The following is a 22986-nucleotide window of genomic DNA, read 5'->3' as shown; positions in this document are numbered from 1 at the left end:
ACAAGAAAATATTTATATTCTGATAAGTTTCTGGTAAGTTTTTCAATTTTCAGAAAAAATGGTGTCATGATTAATATGTGTTAGGAAGTCTAAAAGTTTTCAAGATGACTATCTTTATATTACTAATAGACTTTATGGAAGCTGCAATATTTAAGTAAAATTTTCTGCCTAAATTTTTATGGCTTTCAGAGCCATCAACACACACCTATGACACTTACAACGAGCAGCTATCTTCTTATCAGCTTAGTTTTACAAACTGTTACTGTTTTCCTGTCCACATTTGCTAACATAGGTAATTTAAGTATTTATACATTTCAGAACCAAATATTGAATCTCTCATCATTCAACACTCAACTACTCCAAAGTCTTTAGTTTTCAAGGCACAGGGCATGAAATCAATTTACAAGTGTTAAGTCTCTGCTAAGACTAGAGCAAGAGTGCCCTCATGTGGTCCCACAGAATTCAGCTGAATCGCACATTTTTTGCCTTTGATTTTAAGCTTTAAACTGGAACTTTTCAATAAGACCATAGGTAATAAATATCTAAGCCTTTGGAGAGTTAAAAAAAATCCTTAGCTAGACTTTTCCTTATTGTTTCCAGCGACAACGTAAACGTCGTTACCTCCAACTTGTGCGCGGCATCATCGGGTAAAGAGGCAAAAATGAAGTCTTCGATGGTTTTAGGTTGATTTGTTTTAGATTTGGAGTTCTGCAGGAGCGAAGCCTGGTCCCCTGCGTGGCAGGCAGGGCCGTCGGGCGCGCACGGCTGGTTCCGCAGGAGCTTCTGCAGTTTCCTTTCCTTCCGAATGTCCTTGGCTTTCCGACAGGGCGGCTTGCTCAGATCAGCCCCTTTGCCTGCAAGGACATCAACAGAGAACTCAACACCACCTTCTGCTGAAAAGCAAGCAGTTCTTGCATGGGGGCTGAAGAGAAAATAAAGGGTTAAAGTTATCATTAACTGAAGTCTGAAAATAGTGAGATCCTCCACACTTGCTGCCCACCGCCCTTAGTGATGCCCAGTGCCAAACCAAGTGGTGCAATGATCTCCCTCTACTGCTGCCCAATGCTGCGAGCTGGAACTAGCACCTTCCTTCTAATTAACAGGAAAGGTCAGTTAATTTCTGAACTAATTGTTCGGAAACATATCTTAAAAATAATAAAAAAACTTCCTTCAGCTTTTTGCTTATGCTATCATACCATGCAAGCAGAGAAAAGGTCCTGTTTACTTGATGGGGTGGAGATCTTTTTTATCCAAATAGCTACTGATGTCATGCAAGAGAGCTGTAAAAGGCTACAGACATATCTCCTTGCCTAAAATAATATGCAGTTTGTGTGTTTTCACTAATAGGTTTAATTTCACCAATCTGTATCCCAGTATCTGTATCAGATCAACTGTTCATGAAGTCCTGTTTGTGAAGTGGGGTTTATTTAAAACAAAAGACAAACCTAGAAAACAGGAGGATCAACATGGAAAGAGTATTTCAGAATAGCATTACAGCATACATTGTGTTTTATGGGAACACAAATCCAAAAAGCAACTAGAATTATAAATGCAGTGTGGTCCAAATTACTCAGCTAAGGAGGCAAGTTCATTTTACACACATAACAGTACCACAAAGTTAACAAAAACAAAGCAAATTAACCATTCCAGGTAGCAGCCCAAGGTAGCCAAACATCAGACTTCACAAGTTGAGTAAAGGGGAAAGGGAAGCTCTGTACAACGTGGAGAGTTGTTCTCAGCAGAGGGAGAGTTACATGAAATATATAATAAAACAGCCAGAGTAATACAAATAAATCTAATTATTATTTCTCTCTCTCTGAGGTGCTGGTGGATGAGCTGCAGGCCAGAAAAGTGCCATAATATTAAAGGTTTAGATAGGAAGAGATTGGAAATAAAGGACATGTCCCCATAGGGGAATATGGAGTCATACATCTTGTACAGAGCAAAGAAATCTTCACAAATACCATGACAAGCTGCTCACGACGGCTTTTATGACCTTAGTGTTCTCCTGAAACCTGTGAGGAGACCCACGCTGGCAACCGCAGGGAGACTGACCTTTTTAAACGGGAAAGAAGCGCCCCAGAAGGTGAAATGCTCTCATTTGAAGCACAAAAGTGGTGACACATTTCAACTCTGCTAATATTTAGAAGAAATAAAGCATAATCCGAAGCCAGATTTAACTATGGCTAATCCCACTTTACTCTCCTCTAGGCCTGAAAATTCCATGGGAATTATTTTTCACAGAGTTTCCATGAAAATTTAAGTAGAGATTTTTTCCCCTGTCCCTCTCTTACTCATAACTAATTGGCCAGATGTGACACCTTTCTCGTTCTCTGTGTGCTCCAAACCCCCTCCACTGACAAGGAGGGGGGAGATGGAGAGCATGTTAATATTTTAAATGCTCACTGCTGGTTGGGATTTACTTTGTTTACAAAGATTTGCAGCCTCCAGAGGTGCTGCCTGCATCCCTGTGCACCAATAGACACACTGCAGACACTGTCAAAACACTCTGCATCTTGTTTATATTGAAATCAATTCTCAAGCATCAGTAATGCCAGAAGATTTTAATGTCTACATTATCCAAACAACCCCCTCCCAAATTAAAAAGCCAAGAAGGCTTTTTAATGCCTACATCAGGCAAAACATGATGCCTTAACTCACCCTGGACACCCATGAGGAAAAACTCCCAGAATTGCCAGATGGGGGGTTTCCCTTTGGCTTTTTAATTTGGGAGGAGGTTGTTTTGTTCTGTTTTAAGAAATTCTGGTCCCAGAACATGTAGCACCCCTTTCCAAAGCGCAGTATTAACTGCGCAGAACCCGGAGCACAAGCAAGTTTCAACTACACTGAAACATCAAGCTCTCCTTTAGGAGATGGAGATATAATAGAAAAATAAGACCAAGAAATCTGAAATACAACAAAAAAAAAGTGCATGCATAAGAGCTTTGCCCAAATGCATTTTTGCCCATGTTTGCTGTTGCTCAGCCAAGGACGTTCAGTGTTTGAGCCATGGGCAACTCCCCAGATGAGCCAAGAGCAGCAGCCAGGTCCAAAAAAGGCCCCTCTGGCTGCTCCAGGCCAACTCCACGAGAGCTGAAATGCTGAGGGCATCTCAGGAACCTGCAGAAAGAGCCAACAGCACTTCTACCTTCTTCACATTTTGTACAACTGCACGAGCACATTTTACAACTGAGCATCCCTGCCCCTCACGTAAGGCTTTTGTGTTCCCTCCACACAGCTAAAAGCATTCACCAAAAAAAGAGAAGAATTAGGAGAAATTACAGACATTATGTGACCAGTCCATGGGCAAACAAGTCCGTGGAAGAGTTTATTTAAAATACTCATGGTGCATTTGAAGAAAGATCGAGTGCTTCATCTGGCTCAGGGTCTGTTTCGTGTCTCACACCTTCTATAAGCTATAGAAGGTAGCAAGGAAAGCTTGAAGCCACGACTGGTGCATGCAGACATAAGCAAACTTTCTTCTCTACCTGAAACTGTGCAGAAGCAGCCCATTATTCCTATAGGACAATGACCTGTTTTGTTTATACAGGAATAAAAATGCAATTAAACAATCTTATTATGGAATATGTCTACATTTTCCAAGATGAAAACTAAACATCTTTCTATCTGGAAAATTTTGAACTAAGTTTGACCTGTGACACCAACTACTCTTAAAAAAAAGAATTAAGGATAAACCAAGTAAGATTGCTAATGCATTTATTATTCATTATATTTCCTCTAAAATCTACAGAGAGAAAAATAAAAAAGCAATATTTCCCCTTTTTGCCCCCTCTTTTTAAAAAACTAAATACAAGCAATGTTTCCAACTTCCTTTACCTCCTTTCCCAGTGTTTAAAGTTTTACACAATGTTATTCTTAACATAATTGAAGACCATACCTTGCCTTTTTCAAAACACCGTCAGGTTTACACTAATACTCTTTAGTCAAAACTGCCACTTGCTGCCAATCTGCACTTCGTTTGTTTCTATAATGACGTCTACATAACTCAAAGTTTTACTATTAATTATTTTTAAAAGAAGAGCATTTTGAAAATTTCTTCAACAGGTATATAAGAAGGTGCATTTTAAAAATAAAAATCTAAAATACAATTTCAGATAAGTTTTCCATGCAGCACTACTGCTGGTTTTCTGGCTGACCATTTCTGAAGCCTTTCCTTTTGTTTAGGTGCATATTTGATTGTTAAACCAGTGAAATTTTCAGTCAAATAGTATCAGTATACCTATGAAAAAAAATCTTTTACTTAGAATTAGCCAAATTATAGGAAGGAGAAGACAAAATCCTTGTGAAGACAAAGGCATTTTTAACATATAATATCCGAGTGAAAATAGGAATTAGTATTACCTGCCAAGAGAGGCGGAAATTCTGAAGTCCTCAGTGTTCCCAGGAATTTGGCTGCCATTATTTACCACTGTGGATACTAGGCCTAACTGAAAGCACTGTCCCTAAAAGAAGGTTTTCTATCGTGCAAGCCTTGGGCCATAAGAGTAACTTATCCACCTCCTTCCCCAGCATAGGCTACTGATCAAATCAACTATTTTGGCAATACCCATCAAGATCTTTGACCTTCCTTGCAGAAAGTGCTGCCATGTCACAAGAACACGGTCAAAACGCAAGAGAAGAGCTGGGCAGACATAAGAAAAGCAGCAACCTGCTGCATCCTGCATGAGCATCCCGGCCAAACAGCCGCCAGCTTCTCTCTTTTCCCCTCTTTTTCCCGCTTTTCCGCCCGAGTAGCAGCTATGATCCCACTACAGAGAGGATGACCCAAAGACTGGGACACGTGGTCTTCTCTGGCATAAGAAGCTGTGGGAAAAGCTTGACAGGTGCCACGAGATGCAGGCTCCACTCCAGGCATCACAGCAGCTATTCACACACACACAGGGATGGCAGATGACCGACACGACGACGCTTTTTTAGTGTAAGGATTTTGTGTGAAAACTCAAAAAAGAGAGAGGAATTTTCCTTTTCTGTAATAAAAAAGTACAAATTTACCACACTATTAAAATGCTAAAAATACTTCCACTATCCCATTTAATTTCAAACAGAACTCTTGAACTTTGTAAACCTGTACTTTCACTTTTTGGCTCTTTAAAGAGTCATATCTTTGTACAAATGTATCAGAAAGTAAAATGAGTTGGACTGTCTTCTTTCTCTTTCTATGGAAACACAGTACCAAATTTACAGATAAGGATGTAATATATGAAACAACAATAAAATATTCCAATTTGAATACCTGGCTTGGGCACCGCATGAGCAGTTTTAGTCGAATGTGACGGCTCTCCAGGGGCTGCTGTGTCCTCAGCTCCATGGATCTGAAGAGAACCTGATTCCACCTTCTTCACATTCACCTCTTCTTTTATTTCTTCTTTTTCCTTGTCTTCAGTCTCCACGCTCTCTGTGTCATCCACACTGAAGGGCGTCAACTCAGCCTGACTGACATGAGCTTCACTTCTGTACTCGTAATTGCACGAGACTACATCCTCTATATGGGAATCCATAGGTTCTTCTGTAGGTAATAACGGCAAAACGTGCGTGAGTGAATTTCTCTCTGCATAATGACAGCTCACACTTTGCACAGTTCATCTTAATACTAGATTATTGCTAATTTTGCAACAGATAGTGATTGCAATATCCTCCCAGTCTAAATACTAAAAGCTTGCTTTGTAACACTAATACCAATCCATAAAGTAATGGATTGTAAAGTAATTTATGGGTTGGTATTAGTGTTACCCAAGAATTACTAATACCAACCCATAAATATGAACAGTTTTATTCACTCTAAAACTGGATGGCCTTCACTAATCTCGCACCATAAATAAAAAATTAAAATAAACAAATAATGTTGCAAACTGGACATAAGTACTACTGCAACCCAGAGAACCCAGACTACCCAGTCTCGGTTTCAGCACCGGTAAAAGCAGCAGGACATCAGCTACCACTAAATTTGTTCTCTGGGCTACATGTTGCCTACCCTTGTTTCAAAACAGACTATAAAGATACAACCTGGCTGACTCTTTCACATTTGTAAAGTGTATTAGCCACCCAGACAACACAGGAGCTTGATCCTCATTTCAAATCTTAGTCTTGGTTCTCGAGCGCGAAGAGCGTCTTACCTCCAGCCGCCGCTTTTGAAACATCTCCTTTAGAAATAAATTTCAACATTTTTTTCAAAACTTTCTTGTGAGACTTGGAGGTCTGAAAATGCAAAGCCTGGCATCTTAAAAATAAAAAAGAAATATTTTATTCATCTATTTCCTTTTGAGAAGGTTTATTTCAGAAAAATGTACAGAACCACGTAGAAATGCATTGTATATGCATTTTCTGGTTATTTTGCATGCATTTTATTTTTTCGTATTTTATATTTTCTTACAATAAGCAGTCACATATTCTATCAATGCTCTTGAATGAGCAGAATTCTGCTGCCTTGTACTGCATGTTTATCTTTATAGTCGCGCACACAGAACATTCCCGAATTGCTAAAACACATCAGGATGGCCTTGACAGCAGTAGGAAAGGTGTGTGTTTGTTTTCTAGGAGGCTGATACTGGAGTCTTTCCACATCTAATGGATGCAGCACTGATAAGAACAGTTTCCCTCCCAGTGTCATAAAAATGTATCTAGAAGAATTATTCATACCAATAATTGAGTTGATAGGCTCTCTTGTTCAGGCTACAAAAAGCATTTTTTTGTGGAATATTGACACACTATCTCATCTGCAACCAGTGAGCAAGAAAGCAATCCCAGGACTGAAATCCAGAAGCAAGAGGCAAGGGCACACACACAGCAGGCTGCTTACAGGAAAGCATTACAGACTCTCCAATGTGCCCTGTGCATGAGCCTAGAGGTGTATGTTTAGTATTTAAACTATCAATAAAAAATAAATTAATCTTTCAAGTCTTAGGTATTTAAAGCAACAAAAGACAATTTATGGTTGGACACATCTGGAGCAGTCAAATCAATTACAAATCAAATAGTAATAACATTTGGGGGTCTCTTACCTTATTGTATATTGAGGACAACATGTTTCATTCATTATGGGCTTGTAGACATATTTTCCACTTCTAAAAATAATAATTAAAAGTTAAAGATACATGGACTACAAAATAAATGGGAAAAAAAAAAATTCTTTAAAATATCGCTATCTTAAAATCAGAGTATCAAAAGTCAATAAGCAAGTTCTTCACTTTTGGCTTCAATTCCAAGCTTAGAATAACCAAATATGACTTGAAAGAATACAATTAGAAAACACAACTAGAAAAGCACGTTGTGTCCTGTATGTGTTTTCATATATAAGAGAGATCCTGGATTCTCCAGCAAAAGCCTGGCCTGATCCCTGTTCAGAATCTACCTGGAGGGCAAGGGAATCCCCATCACACTCTTGTCTGCTCCTTGGCAGAGCTGGGCACAGCTGCTGGGATGAGCTCTGATGCCCAGTTCAAAATACCTGTCATCATCTCCCCACATGAGGGGCTTAGCAAGAAAAGCAGCAGCTCCAGGAGTCAAAAGACTCGGAGCAGGACAGCAGACTAGAGCACGAAAGGGGAAAATTAAAGATTTTGACCCCAAAAATCAGGTTTTCCCTAGATAGTCTGAAATAGAAGTTCTCAAACATATTCAGCATTAATAATGCCAGAAATCCTAGCATTAAAAGGAGGATGAGGTTATCATCTTTTTCAAATTTGCATCTAGTAAAGCAACCCTCAGGGCTGTAGAAGACACCCCAAAGACACCTGTGACCCCAGCACTGCTTAGAATTGATAGCTCCTTCTGTTCGCCTCCACAGAACCACAGCACAGTGGAAGCTGGAAGGGACATTTAAAGATCATCTTGTCTTGCTGTGGTTTGCTCTTGCAGCATGTCTAAAACAGATGCATCTAAAATATTTCTAAAGTCACCAAATTGTCCTTGTTGGACTAGCCATTTGTTCATGTGTGCAATGGTTGCTAGACTGTATGGAAAGGGACAGGACACTATAGAAGAGATGAGTTATTCAGTTTTTCTACTTACAGCTTTTGCAAATAACCTGCATTTGAGGTGCACATAGTTCCTAAAAGTGACCTAGAACATTCAAGACTTTCACAGTGTCTAGGCATACCCACAGCTAAAACATTCCTTCCACATAAAGTTAGCCCAGTAAGGCCTAAACTTACAAACAATGAATGGTTAGCACTAAAAATCTATCCTCTCGTTTAAGGCACAAGATATAAAGTTGGCAGATTAATATTATTGTATATTTTTAAAGTATAACTCCAAGAACAAAAGAAATGTAGAGCTCCAAACACCACTGAAAATAAATAGTGCCTTATAGTCAAGGCTTGCTTTAATAAATTGGAGAATAATTTGAAGGAATATTGTCAGTTTAAATACAGTATGCCATGCAAACATATTTACCCCATATTGCAAGTTTTAATTCACACATGATCTTGATTGTGCCCATCATTTTATATCAGGCAGAACAAGGAGAATCTTTATTACTATGTACAGCAAGAAAGAATATTTGTTCAAAATTTAGCTTATTTTTAGGGTGACATTTCTACAAAATGCTCCCTACACCCATCTGTCACAGAAGCTACTTAACTGACAACGTGCCCCTGTAGATTAATTTTTGGTTTAGTTTACCTTCGCCATCCTCTATCTATGAGATCCTGGTAATCCTGAACCGTCATCGAATGTGCCCACATGCCTGTAACAAACAGTCATACAAGTGAATGACCACAAGTAGACCACTTAAAACATGACAAATTCCATAGAATTATTATTATGAAACTATCCAGTTAACCCCGACTTTTGAATAGATGCCAAAGCCGATTCCGGCCCTTCCCGGGGATCCCTTTGGGAGCGGAGCAGATGTGTGGGAACAGCAACATCTGGAGCTGAGGGAAGAGGAGAGTCCCCAGGGCCGGAGCTGAGGGAAGAGGAGAGTCCCCAGGGCCACTGCCCGCTGAACCCTTCCGCACAGGGAAGCTCTGTCCTTTGCAATTGTCAGCTCCCAGCCTTCTTAAATTTAATATAGCTACACACGACGTTTAAGATATAACATAGTTAAATGTAATCCAGCTTCAGCAAGAAGGCTCCAGGCTGTTACTCAAAAAATAAAGCAGGCTCTTAAGAGGCTCCCTAGCACTGAAGGGGAAGAGCACCAGGTCCCACGTGCAGGGATGAAGCTGAGCAAGGAATGCAATAAAACCAGCTTCGGTGTGAGCACTGGCACTGCCGGGCAGAGTTTTAGCACGGGTATTTCTATATTGGGGGAAAAAGAGCTCTCCCGCGCTTACTGCCTCCAATGTGCACAGAGGTGCCAGCGTGGACCTCCCATCCCATAAAACAGGTTGGTAACTACAGGAGCAGAGGGTGAACACCTCCCCCAGGCAACCTGACCCCACGCAAACAGCAGCAGTTTCCTTTTATCGGGAACCATACACTTAAATACTTAAAAGATATAAGAAGCTATTTGTTAAGTATTAGTGGAAAGCAGCCTTCCTCCAAAGACGCAATTGAAAAAACGACAACAAAACAAACAAGCAAATAAAAACCACACGAGCCCCCAAAACCCTTCTTCTGCCACCGCCTTCTTCTAACATTCCCGGTTTTAGATGCTGCAGCCCGAAGGATTGTCCCTCTCTCTCTTGTTTTTTGTTTTGTTTCCCCTCCTGTTGCGCTGCCCTTGTCTCTAAACAGATCATTACAACTTCTGTTCCACGCGAACACCGCGGTCCGTGCAGCCCCGCACGACAAACACCAGCCGCTCTCAGCAGCGCCAGCCCCGACGGAGGCGCTTTTACCCCGCGTGAACTCGGCGCTTCCCGCCCGGAGCCCCCCGCGCGGCCTGCCCTCGGCGCGCACCGTGGGAGAGGTTGCCGCTCTCGCTCCTGCAGTAGCCGCAGCGGTAGCCATCCTCCCCGCCGAAGTACTCCACGATGCTGAGGGAGCCCTCGGCCGCCGCCATGGCCGCTCAGCGCCGCGCCCGGCCCGCCGCCCCGCCGGGCACCCCGGAAACCGCCGCCATCTTTGGCGCGGGCAGGAAGCGGCCGCGCCGCCATGTCGGCTGAGGGCGGGCGCCCGCTGCCCCGCGCGTTGTTGCCGCCCCGCGGCCGCCCGCACTCACCGGCCGTGGCTCTGCCGCGCGCCGCGGAGCAGTAGCCGCAGCGGGAGGCCTCCCTGCGCCCGCGGAACTCCACCACGGCGCGCCGCATGCTGCCCGCCCGGGCCGCGCCGCCGCCCGGCCCGCCGCGCCCCCGCGCGGGCACCGCCTGAGGCGGGGACTCACGGCGGCCGGAGGAGACCTTCAAGGCCAACGAGGGCAGCCGCCAACGCGGCCCTGCCTGCTACACCGGGGCCCTCAGCGCCTCATCCACACCTTTCTTGAGCACTGCCCGGGGCGGTGACACCACCACGTCCCCGAACAGCCGCTTCCAGTGCTTGACTGCTATTTCCCACTATCCAGCCTGAGCCTCCCCTGGCGCAGCTTGAGGCCGTCTCCTCTTGTCCTGGAGTTGTTCTGGAGAGGAGAGCGACCCCGCCTCGCTGCAACCTGCTCTCAGGTGGCTGCAGAGAGCCATGAGGCCTCCCCAAGCCTCCTCCAGACTGAACCACCCCGGCTCCCTCAGCCGCTCCTCACAAGCCCTGTGCTCCAGCCCCTTCCCCAGCTCCACTGCCTTCTCTGGACACGCTCCAGCACCTCCACATCCTTCTTGCAACAGGGGCCCACAGCTGGACACAGGATTCAAGGTGTGGTGACCAGCACCAAGCACAGGCGGACAGTCCCTTCCCTGGTCCTGCCAGCTGCACTAACATAATTCATAGCAGAGACTCTTGCCAAGACCAAGCGCTTGGCATCAAAAGACCAGGCAAGACAGCAGCAGCACTGCACGCACCACAGACGCCCCGAACTGAGGCTGGTTTGAACAGCCTCACAGCACAACTCGATGCCTTTTCATCCAACTCTGCAGCCCAAAGTATCCCGTCAACTTCAGAATAAGCCAGGAAGCAGCAGGGAAGTCTGAAGCAATACAGCTTTCAGCTGGACTGCAGATGAGCAAAGATGAGCCAGCTCTGTCTGTTTTCAAATATCCTCACAACCCGATCACTTTATCGTCACCTAGGGACATTCTGCTAGTAACAAGACAGCAGATGATACCCTAACTGCATCCTTCAGACTTCTGCTGGACTCCTGATTCTGGAAAGTCAGAATACTATTTCTCTGAAGTGAAAAAAAAAAAAAAAATCATTTAAACTATTTTTTTTTTTGTAATGAATGCAATATAGGGTTTAAGAAAACCAGTAACAGATCTTCAATATCCACTTAGTAAACAAAACCTCAGCTGTTTAGCATAGACATTTGTTGAAAGCAAAAGGAAGAAAGAGAAAAGAATCATAAAAACACCAGCAGCTGTTGTTCAGAAGATTTTCTGAGGATGGAGCTAAGTTTTACTTCTGTTAGGGAAAATATTGCCCTGTTCTAATCTAGCTCTCCTGTCTACAAAGCAAGAAGCACATGATAAACTTAGATCTGCAGACAAGGGTGGAAAAAAAAAAAAAAGTTGTTAAGATGAAATTCCCAAATGTCAAACTGTGATTTCAAGAAGAGTAAGAACAGAAGGACAGTATCATTTTTTTCCTCTGACACCCAATATGATTAAGATAAGAAACAAAATGGGTCATGAGCAGAGGTGGTTAACCACATCAACTCCATTTCCAGGCAGCTGCTAGCAAAAGACATGGACAAAAAAACATGTCCTTTCTTCTGCAAGCTTGTAAAACCATCAGTAAACTTTCAATATAGTAGTAAACAAAACCATAATTAAATGGAAGTATATAATAATTTCTGCCTCTGTCACATATAGACAAGATGGCTAATAAAAGTGCCAGATGGTTCTAATCAAAATAAATTTAATTGTACAATATATACACATAAAACCTTATTTGAAGGAAACATTTTAAAATATTTTTCTTTAAGGTACCTAAGGGGAAAAAAAGAGAAGACATTAAAACAATATGCAATTAACTTCCAGAACTTACCAAACATTTATGATAATAAAATAACTCAGTTCTATTATTCAAGAGATTCTGGGAGGAACCTGTCTTCCCTTTCTGTTCCCCTAAGCCCATCTTCCAAACAGTCTATTAACAAGAACATCAGCTGTAAATTCTTAAAAAAGTAGAAAAATTAAGCTATGATTCTTCATAGCACTGCATTTCAAGTACAAGTACAAAGTCTCGAAAATGAACCAAAGCATACCACTTAACTGGCCAGCAAACAGAAAAATCTTTTCAATTCATTACTGCAAAGAAGGTTAAACAAGGATAGTTCTGAGATCCATAAAGAGATCACAAATATGGAAATTCTCAGATGTTACACAATTAGCCTCCTGTAAGTGTTTCTACATGTGCCATCACAGGTAGCTCCTCTGCAGGCTTTCTGGATCCATAACCAACTCGCACATTGTATCCTTATTTATTCAGTCTGATTTATGAAAATTATTTGCTTGAAGAATTAAGGTATCTCCATTTCATCTTCATTGTTGTCATAAGGAGGAGTGATCATGGGTTCTGTTATTTCATATGTTTCTACAATTTCCTGTGTAGAGATAACAAAATTTTAAAAGCATCTTAAGTTACATCAGCTGAACTATTTCAATAGAATTGCAGTTACAGCAAGGAAAACCAACAAGTTTCTCTTTCCAAAGCACTATTGAAAATGACTAAGTCTATTCTACACATTTTCAGTGAGGGACTCCATACTTCCCTGGTTCCCATATAAAACAGCAAAGGCCAATTATTGCACAGCTTTAAATTAGAAACACTTAAATCATCTAGGCTTCAAGGAACAAAGATCAAGTTTCCATCCCCCTTCTCCTTAGGTTTCTTGTAGCTAAAACATTAGACTCATGATTGTTCTGAAATCCATAAAATTAGGTGCAGGGGCTTTAACACATAGAGCAAAGCCTACCCTGCTTTAAGTAACAGCACAGCTTTCATAAGACTCCTTGCACTTTAAAGGAAAAGAATCACGAGCACTCGCTGCTTTTTTTTATACCTTCCATTCTTGATAGCTCAGAGAGATGACAGCTTGGTTCCGCGCTAGATTACTACGATCATCCTCTCTTCCTTCATCACCTTTTATGGGCTCTGTTCAAAATATTTTATTTTCATCATCTTTACAGTTGCAATGTTCTTAAAATCATTTTCCTCCAGGAACATAACTCTCAAAAATTAATCCGTAAAACCTAATCCACTAAATTTGTTGCAGTCAATAGTTGGGACACTATGCTTCATGAGAAATTTCTTTGGTCTTACTCCCAGAACCCCAGAAACTAACACTCTTCAGAGTCTCAGAAGTTTTAAGTGTTTAATCCTTCAGGAAAACCCCAAGTCTTGAGCCCACTGATATCCTAGGGGAATGAAGATGCCACTTCAGAAGGCATTTCATTTCGGCTGCTTGAAAGCTGAAGCAAAACTTCAACGTTTAAAGCACTTCTCAGCTCAGCTAGATAAAAATGAGATTTCTCACATACCAAACATACTTTCTCAGCAAAGCATGACAATGTTCATTCACCCATTAGCCAAAATACCACATAAAATGAAAAGGAGCAACCTTTTAATTCTATGAATGGAAGTTGTATAAATCATTATAATAAACAACTTTTTCTGTATTTCAATATTTAAATGGTCACAATTTTTTCAATTCTTAAGTTTCCATACTATCAGATTGTTCCCGAATCTCTGTCCTTGCAACAAAAAAGGTGCTTAGTAATTTGTGATACACAAGAGGCTGTTACTTCCTAATGTTAAAACAAAACCATTTAGTCTTTCGTAGTTAAATGTATTTTACCTATTATTGGCAATTTATCTTCATCCAGTTTTAATTGTGCAAAGCCATCCTAGAAGGGAGTAAGATGTAAAATTTCAGACATTAGAACTATTCCAATGAGATAGGACGCTGAGCTGCCACAATTATCCACTGATACCGTATTTTACTTTATAATCATAAGCATGTACCCTACAATGATACGAATCTTTATTCATATTTGGTATGACAATTATTATTTAAATATAGTTACTATTCATAAAGGAGAACTCATTTTCTACAAGGTAGTTCGTTAACTTAGAATATAAAAATTATTTTAAAAGTCATAATGAATACATAATCATGTATTCATTAAATACATTGTGGTATGATTATCAGGGCTATTATATCTAAGTATATAATAAGCCACAACATTTAGTCAAGACATACTTGTAGATTTTTCCCTTTTCCCAAGTCCAGCAAATGTGTTTAGATTTTATTACATTTAAAACACGATCTACAAATTCCAAAAAGGACACAAAACATTACAAAAGAATCATCTGTGCTATCCTATGTGGAGAAGAGAACCCAAGAACTTCAAGACCTGAAGATTTAATTTCAGTTTAACTTCAGTGACATTTTTAATTCAATAATTGAAGTATGTAAAGGTGACACACACGTCTATAAATATCCTAATACAGAGAACTTTTTGAAAAGTGAACGTACTGACAGCAAAAATTTCACAATTGCTTTGTTGATAAATTCTCTGGGTTAATAGCAATAAATGTAGCAGAAAAATCACCTGTCAATTCTGTCTTCATTTGACATAATTAAACAGCACAGTCCGTGCAAAAACAAATCAGGCATCCTTATATTTAGATCTTATTTTTTAAATATGACATACGTCAAAACTACAGATCAAAGTTGCTCTGTAATTTCAGTATCTAAAATAAAATTTCAAGAACATATTGTGTCTTACCCTTACAATGAAGGACACGTGAAAAATGTTTTCTACAGTGCGTGCAAAAGAGTTGGGATCAATCACAAGATCAAAGAAGGATATAGGCATATCAGCTAGAGATGCAAAAACATGTTAGTTGTTAAAAACAGGTGTTATACACAAAGCTAACACATGTAAATATTAACTTAAATTCTGTACTCATTTCAAAGGCTATCTAAATGTTCAATTTAAAATACTGAGTTCCCAATTACATGCAGTGTTCAATTTCCAAGATAAACTATTTTTTTTCCACATTTTGCCCTCTCTGATACTCTACACATGGAAAAGGAAATAGAGGAGTTGACAATAGCAGTATGTGTGTGTGTGTGTGTATAAAATTTTTTTTTTATAAGATATGAAACTGAGTCACTATTTAATTTCCTTTCCAAAAAAAATATGTGTTCTAACAAAGGCGGAAAAGCATTGACTTCAGATTTCCAAACTCCAGTGGGTATTTAGTATTCATTAAAAAACCACACATATAGTTGACATCCTTATGCTAGTCAGCAGAAGATACTAAGCATTCATTTGCTCAAATTTAGTACTTTAAGAGCTAAACTGAAGTCATACTTACGATCATTTTTAAAATGAGTTTGCAGTAATCCCAAGATCCTCTCTACTTCTTTTTCTGTAGCTTCCTGATGAGACTCCTCCATCTTTTTTAACTGGAAAAAAGTTGCTATATCAAAAACTGTATTTCCAGTGCACATACCCAATACTCTAAGATAAACATGTTCTAAGTTTTCAAAATATTCTTCCAAAAACTTTCCATATAAGCCAAAAAATATGTTCGAGGTTACTAAAAATCACTCTGTCAATTCTATTTCATCCCATTCAATTAATAAAATACCCCAGTAGTCTGCACAAGTCAAAGCAAGAGGCCTAAATTTAAACCCGATTTCTTTATTACTACAAAGTGCAGAACTACAAAACTGGAAGTGGCATGAGCAACAGAATGATTTTAAAATCATTGCAATAATTATTCTATAATAAATCATTAATAAAAATAGTACTTAACAAACCTGAGCAGGCATTGCCCTTTTTTCTTCTCTTCCTGTAGCCTTTTTCTGCCTCTCAATTCGTTGCCTTGGTACTGGAGGCTCAGACTTAAAAGATCCCAACCTAAAGCAAATAAAAAGAATATATTGAAAGATTTTTTTTTCCCCCCAGCGTTTACTAACAAATCGATACTGAGCAGTTGTTTCCCGATAAAAGTGCAAAACAATGACTAAAATCTATTTATCGCAGACTTCTCTGTATGTGAATTCCCTCTATAAAACAGTCATCTCTTTCTCATCTACTCTTCAGTGCACATATGTGCAAGTTTGCAGTAAGAACTGTCTTCAAAAATATTGTGTAGTCAATCAACAGGACATTCAGTACATTGAAAAGAGATTCAAAGTTTCTCAATAAATAATGAAAATACATCCACTAGCTTTAGCCACTTTTGTGAAGCATCCCCCATTGACTGCCACAGCAACTTAGGCTCAAATTTTGGCTGCCTTAAATCTCCAATTTAAATGCTTAAAGAAGAGCATGTGAACTGAGAAGCAGTTGAGCACTATCCCAAAATTCAGTAGCATATACTCTTGCCTACAGTAGGCAACTTTCCACTGATCCATTTCAAAAATTAAGAGACTAGCCATAGAAAAATAATTTGGACCTCAAATAATAATAGATCGAGTAAGTATTAAGTAGGTCATTTCCTCTAAAAAGTCTCTATTTTTATTTAAATTACTTTATTATTTTATTACTTTTCTAATATTTGCCAATATTCACATCTTCCATTACAAGAAGCCCACAATTACTTAGGATCTTAAAACTCAACTACACAGAGAAGGAAAAATAACAACAAGCCCCCAAAGTCTTTTTTGCAGTTTTTATCATTTATTAGGACAATATTATACTTATCATTTAGAGTTTTAGCCTCGAATGAAGAAGCACAAATTTGAAATGTTTTAACAGCTCCATGAGCACAATTTGATGCCATTAAAACACTACTATTTTGCACTGAGATTTAAACTGCAGCACAGTCTCTAAGCCTGATTGAGGGTCATTTTATAGCAGCTAAAAGGGTTTAAAAGGATTGCTTACACCTAAAGAGAGAAAAGACACTTATTTCACACCAGGACACCTGCCATTAATCAGGTAATTTCTTCCCAAGACAGAGCTGTAAAGAGAGCTCATTAACACATGCATGAAAAGGGCTGTTGGTCACTAGTTTGAAAAAGCCTCATGATACAATCAGCAGGTAAAAGATATTTGAGTTTAGTTTTTTAGGATCTCATAAAACCCTAACTAGAGAAATGAATGATCCTCTCATAATGCTTTTAGCTACAGCTTCAATGGGGAGAGAAAGGAAAAGGATGAGCCAGCCTTGAAAGGAAAGGAGATTATTAAAGTCTACTGGTTTAGGCCTGAAAGAGGTAAATCAAGATTATCCCTATAACATACAAAAGGTAATATTTTGTATCCAAGCCAAGTCAGGGTCAAAGAGAAACATACTATGAGATATTTAGGAGACAAGGTGGTCCCTGACAGAACAAGCAGTAGGCAGAATCCTTGTTGACACTCTGCAACATAAAACTAAACTGTTCACTCACACCCTGGGCACTAAAGATCAGTACAAAACTCATTTTTCAGAACTCATGTCATTTAATGCCATTAGTATGCAATTTTCCTTAAATAAACTTACATGTAGTGAAAAGAAGGTGCTCTTCTGAAATACTTCTCTGTTTCTGCTCCCAGTTTATGCCAGGCATTACTAGGTAAATAACCACCAGAAAAGCCCTCATTATCACTATCCTTTTCTTCTACTTCTATGCGATTTAGACCCATGAATGTTAGCTATAAAAGAAAAAAACGCAAAGGAAATTCACTTAGTGAAAGATCAGTAGATGCATTAACGGTGAAATCTCTGTTATGGTGTTTTGCTAGATTAAAATTTAATACCACTGAATAACTAAAGAACCTCAATTTTCCCAAAGCTGTAGTGAAAACAGGAAAACACACATAGACTTACACAGTATACAGACAATAGCCATGCTGTGTGTATATTAAAGTCCCTATTAGGATATGGTTTTATCTAAAGTAGATTAGATGACAAAATCCAATACTAGTGTATTTAGCAGTGAGTAATTCTTTCAAGTGAATGACTTGTAGATCTTATCAGAAAAGCAAGTCATCGGTGAACACCAACATCAGTGTCAGAGACACCTGCAGGAAAATGGAGCCTTGGGTTAAATCTCATTTCAAGATATCTGACTCTCTCTTTCCAACGATTTCATTTGGTCCAAAAAGCAAGCATTTCTTTCCTCAAGAAATCTTTCTTGTAGTGCTTATGTTATCTACAATACAGTATATAAGCAGCCTTTTTTGTTCTAAATCATGCAGAATAATATTACTCCTAGATGTAGTAAAGACTGCTCATAAAGGTCACCTGATTTTCTGTCCTCTGAATTACGAAAAAGTGGTAGAGAATTAAAGGATAGTGCTTCTCATGCAGTCTCCTGTCAGTGAATTCAAGAGCAAGATTTGGTAACTACCTTTACCCCAGGGACTGCAGTAACACTAATCACAAGCTTAGGATCAAATACTAGCCTAATGCTGGCTGCAAGCCCCACTCTTTCATGGGCTGCTCCCGGCCTGGCTCTCTTCAGTGAGGAACCAAGGGAGAACTTTCCACTTGCACAGAGCTCTTTGCACGTTTGCAATAACTACTAAGCAGGATCAGCAAAGAGAGACCTATGCACAGCTAAAACTGTTTGTACTCCAAAAAGATTTCAGTCATCTAAGCAGCAGCAAGACATTACGTAAATTGCACTATTAAGCAAAAGTATCTCCCAATTTCAGAGCACCAGAGTTTCAGGAAGCCTAACTTTTCAGATACATTAAAGCAACTTAAGCTCAAACAATCCATCCTTCCTCAGGAGAAATGAACTTGATTTTCTTATACTGCAGTCTTGACCAAAGACTCAGACTCTCTACTACTGTAACATATTACATAAATTGTCTCTAAAGAAAAATATCTTCTGATGCTCTTATAATGGACTCTTCCAACCAATCACAGCATAAGAGGCAAGCATGGGATGTGTACAAAGAACCAAGTATCCAAAGCCCCATTTCACACCAGCCACCTTGAAAACCACATCCAAAGAGACATGAAGAACAGAATAAAGAAACTATTTTGCTACCGTGAAGCTACAAAGCTACAACAACAACATTTAAAAAAAACCACCAAAATCCAGAAAGACACAAAAAAAACTCCCTCTGCTTTGGCTGAGGGCATAAACTAACTAAACTGTCATGCAGCAGCAAAACTACAATTATTCCATAGGTGTGGGCTACACTTGTAAGCTACTTTTTCCCCCTCTGCTAACAATACTACACTAACTATAGTGAAAGTTAATGAAAGGAAATCCGAGGAAGTGTGTTAATTTCTATGCAAAGACTCAGGTTCTGCCTGCCTTCGGTCTCATTTTCCTGATTGCACAACAAAAAGCACAAGCTTCTAGCAAAGCTCTTGGCAGATTCTGAGATTGGAACTTACTAAGTCTTCCGCAAATGCTAGCGAGTCAAATGCTGTCATCTCAGAGTGCAATTCATTGGCCTTCTCCTTTCCTAGATTTGACGCTAAGACAAGAAACTGGGCATCCAGTGCTGCCTCTCGTGCACAGGAGACTGTTATAGAAGAAAAAAATAGACTATATATTAATAATATGTAATTGTCAAAGTTTACCATATTGAATACCTTGGGTTTAGAGCTTTGTAAAGGTTCCTGTAGTGACCTCCAATATAATAAATAATACTTGCTATTTCCACCAAAACAAGGGAGATGACACACCCAGCTTTAACATCTAACACATTATTTTGAAAAAGAATTTTTCATTAACATGCTTTTCTTCTCCAAGTAAGGAGAAGTGTACCTAATTTGTGCACTATTCATGTATATTGTACTATAAAAATACGTCAAAAAACATATCTAAGGACAAATAAACATTAGTGATATTAATATTTTGATAAAACTTCATCTGAAGATGACTTGCTTGAAGTGATTTATTTCAAATTATAATTTTGTGGTTTTGATAAAGTAGTTGGATTTAAATAGAATTTCTTATTGGTTTTTGTTTGCTTTTAAGGCGTCATCTCTTCACACTTGGTCAACTGCTAAGCAACCATCTCTAACAAGTACTGCAGAATTTGCTTTTACCTCCACTGAACAGTTTATTGGCTTCTTCCAAAGCTTCCGTCAGCTTGTTGCTTTTGGAACTCAACATATCCTCACGATTTTCTGCATGGGGAAGGGAGGGAGTGGGATGGAAGGGAGAAAGGAGAGAGAAAGAAGAGAGAAAGGAAACCTACAAGTGAAACTCCAAATTACATAAAGACATAAAAAAATACACACTTGTTATTTAAGCTAAACTGGCGGTTTCATGCCTCAATATATTCAAAATGGGCAAGATTCTATGATACTTTCATTGGGAGGACACACAGACCTGATTCTTTTCGATGCTCACTCACATGCTCAGTAGTAGGTTCACATAATCAAAAGTAATTAATGTAGAACTGTATCACCTACTGCAGTTGTGTGAACTATGCACAGCCAACATCAACGCTCAACACAATGTCAAACATCCAACATCACACACATATATTTTACCCAAGAGCTCCAAGCCTAGCAGTATCAGATTCCTCAGAGTTCCACTTATTTTATGGGTGTCAAAGCAGTTACCAGATCCTGTAATGTACTCATGCCATTTGTCTCATTTAATGGATTATGGATTACCAAAAAAAACAAACACTTGATTCTTTCTGATAATCCTAATGCCAAAGTTACTAATATTCACCTGTGTACGTATGATTTGAAGACTTTCAGATGTCCAATTGCAAACTGCTATGCGCCACCCCTAAACATGCAAACTGAATGCACAAGTGTGCCTTAAATTGTATAAACAGGAGCCAAATCATCCATAAACCATCCATAAACCATAAATGCTGTAATCTCTTAAAACGAAACGGAAGGGCAGCTTTAGCAAGCACAGAGATGACCACCAACACCAGGAGCTGCTGACGCGAGTGGTGCTTGTAGTGCTGACTGCAACGAGGGCGTCACTCTGCAAAAACAGAGCGAGTATAAACAAACAAAAGCCCAACAGAAATTAAACTCCATACAAAAAGCTGTTAAAAGCTTGGTGGCTCCTTCCAGAAAGCCTAAGGAAAATTCTCCGGCATTGGCAGCTCCTGGGATTTGCAGTCTCGCACTAGGGCTCATTCTCAAGCAGGGCAAACACCCACCCACGCATCCCCCGCACCAAAAATCCCTGCGGGAGCTCCCTATCCAGCGGCATCCCCGCACCAGCGGGGAGGGAGACCCCCAGCTCCCTACGAGGCCGGGCTCTGGGCAGCTCCAGCCCTCGGAGCGCCCAGAAGAGGCTCCTCGCGGGCGCGAGGCCGCCCGCAGGCCCCGTGCTGCCCGCGGGGCGCCTTACGCTGCACGCTGTAGATGAGCTCCCGGTACTGGTTGCGGATCAGCCTCCTGCTGCGCTCGTCGCCCGCACCCTCGGCGCTCTCCGGCGGCGCCGGCCTCCCCTCCGCCGCCGGCTCCTCTTCCTCCTCATCGGAGCAGGACGAGGAGGAGGAGGCGGCGGCAGGCGGCGGGCGGCCCAGGCCCGAGAGCCGCTGCTGCCGGCGCTCCGGCAGGGCGCCGTTGCGGGACGTGGAGGGCAGCGACAAGGGGCTGCAGCCCGAGCCCGAGCTGCGCGGGGAGAAGTCGCCGCTGCCGCCCGCATCCGTCATGGCTGCGCAGCGGCCGCCGCCGGGGAGCGCCTGGCTCCCGGCCGCCGCAGAAGGCGCCAAGGCCGTTACGCGGGGCCGTTACGCGGGGCCGTTACGCAGCGGCACGGCGGCCCGCGAGGGCCAAAGCGCGGAGCCGCTTGCAGAGGCGGAGCCGGCGCTGCCGCGGCCCGCCCCGCGGCGGGCGGGGCCGGCCGGGGCCGCGGGGGAGCCCGCGAGGCGGCGCTGAGGCGGCCCCGGGGCGGCCCCGCGGGTCACCGGGACCCGCCGAACGGGGACGTGACGGTCACGCGCGCAGAATCCTGCAGGGACCTGGAGCTTCGCGCAAGCTGCGCGTGAAACGCGCGGCCGAGCGGAGCCCGCGCAGCTGCGCAGGCCTCCTGGGCTCCCTGTCAGCCCCGTGAGGGAGCTGGCGGCTGGCAGAGCCTCGGCCGGTGTAAAAAAACACCCAATAAAGACCCCGTATTTCACCCGGGAGAGGGCAGTGCACGCCCGGCACCGAATATTAGCGGCGCTTCGGATCTCGGGTTAGCCAAGCTGCCCGGCTTTATCTGCTGCTGTAAGCAGAACAATCTGCTTAGCACTTTCACCTCTATTAAGGGAAAAAAAATAGTTAAACCACATCTTTTGACTCCTTTTAAGCTTCTCTGTAACGTGAAGAAGAGCTGAGGTCCAGATGCACTATATATCTGACTGAGCATATTTAATATGTTATATGTACATATTATATACCTATACGTTATTATATATGTTACATACTAAGCATCTTTAATACATACATTAATACATACATTTCTATGTAATATGTGCAGATTAAGCACATAGGGCGCCTGTTAAGCACCCCTTTGCAATAGGGATTACAAACAAAGTAACAAATGTGTATCCTGAAGCTGTGGGCTGAAGGACAGCCCTAGTTGCCCTTTCCTCGTTGCGGCTGGTAGAGCTGTTGTAGAAACAGCAGTTGCTCCAGAAGGATTGGACATGGAGATGCCACCTCAGGGTTCCTTGAACTGGTCCTGTCCATGTAATTACTCCAATTACACAGAAGTCCTTAGCAGTCTTTTTCAATTGTGAGTCTAGAGTCTGCATGAGATTCCGATAAATCTGCAGTGCAAAGAGAATTAAAGGAATATGTGATTATGCCAAATTGCTGTAATCTGGAAGAAATTAAAACAGCCATATGTGCTACAGGCTTAATCCCTGCTTTCCTAATTGCAGCATGTAACCACCCTTAATGATTGAGTTCATAACGTGACAGTAACACATACGGTCTCTGCTTTGCTCCACCAGGTGCTGGGATTCAATCGGTGTTCAGTGGGGACTGGCTTGCCTAAAAACTCCTGTAGTTTCAGTAAACCGTGAAACAGGAGACAGAGTTCAGAACAGC

General features: G+C 41.3%; 2 protein-coding genes across 5 annotated transcripts in view; both read right to left on the bottom strand.

Moving 5' to 3' along the window:
• Positions 1-10211, bottom strand: part of ATE1 (arginyltransferase 1) — a 59447-nt gene extending 49236 nt beyond the window's left edge. For 3 of the 4 annotated variants that reach the window (XM_088520070.1, XM_088520066.1, XM_088520067.1), the window contains exons 1-6: positions 9865-10017; positions 8641-8704; positions 7020-7082; positions 6135-6238; positions 5255-5527; positions 622-854 (exon numbers count right to left, since the gene is read on the bottom strand). In XM_088520070.1, the coding sequence (XP_088376196.1) occupies positions 622-854; positions 5255-5527; positions 6135-6238; positions 7020-7082; positions 8641-8704; positions 9865-9967 (840 nt within the window). In that variant the 5' untranslated portion in view covers positions 9968-10017. Of the gene's footprint in view, positions 1-621; positions 855-5254; positions 5528-6134; positions 6239-7019; positions 7083-8640; positions 8705-9864; positions 10018-10126 lie in introns of those variants that run through there. The other variant, XM_088520068.1, reaches the window with a different exon arrangement.
• Positions 10212-11893: 1682 nt separating this feature from the next.
• NSMCE4A (NSE4A component of SMC5/6 complex) lies at positions 11894-21619 on the bottom strand. Its single transcript, XM_010212047.2, has 10 exons — positions 21296-21619; positions 20017-20097; positions 19357-19487; positions 17503-17654; positions 15830-15929; positions 15382-15472; positions 14787-14881; positions 13853-13901; positions 13058-13149; positions 11894-12598 (listed from the first exon to the last, which is right to left on the bottom strand). Exons 1-10 carry the CDS (start codon positions 21600-21602, stop codon positions 12515-12517), a joined length of 1182 nt encoding a protein of 393 aa, XP_010210349.2. The 5' UTR covers positions 21603-21619; the 3' UTR covers positions 11894-12514.
• Positions 21620-22986: the final 1367 nt, after the last annotated feature.

This window comes from Tinamus guttatus, unplaced genomic scaffold (assembly GCF_059628265.1).
Source record: "Tinamus guttatus ecotype Peru unplaced genomic scaffold, ASM5962826v1 Tinamus_guttatus_pri_ptg000079l, whole genome shotgun sequence".
Taxonomy (NCBI): domain Eukaryota; kingdom Metazoa; phylum Chordata; class Aves; order Tinamiformes; family Tinamidae; genus Tinamus; species Tinamus guttatus.
Note: the sequence above shows the minus strand (reverse complement) of the source record. Positions and strands in the feature narration are given on the sequence as shown.

Excerpts from the sequence above, each read along its gene's own strand:
- NSMCE4A (XM_010212047.2), bottom strand. The coding sequence starts at position 21,602 with ATGACGGATGCGGGCGGCAGCGGCGACTTCTCCCCGCGCAGCTCGGGC. Across the intron at positions 15,930-17,502 it reads GCACCTTCTTTTCACTACAT|GTTGGGATCTTTTAAGTCTG; the intron begins GTAAGTTTATTT and ends TATTTGCTTTAG. Across the intron at positions 15,473-15,829 it reads AAAGGGCAATGCCTGCTCAG|TTAAAAAAGATGGAGGAGTC; the intron begins GTTTGTTAAGTA and ends ACTTTTTTCCAG.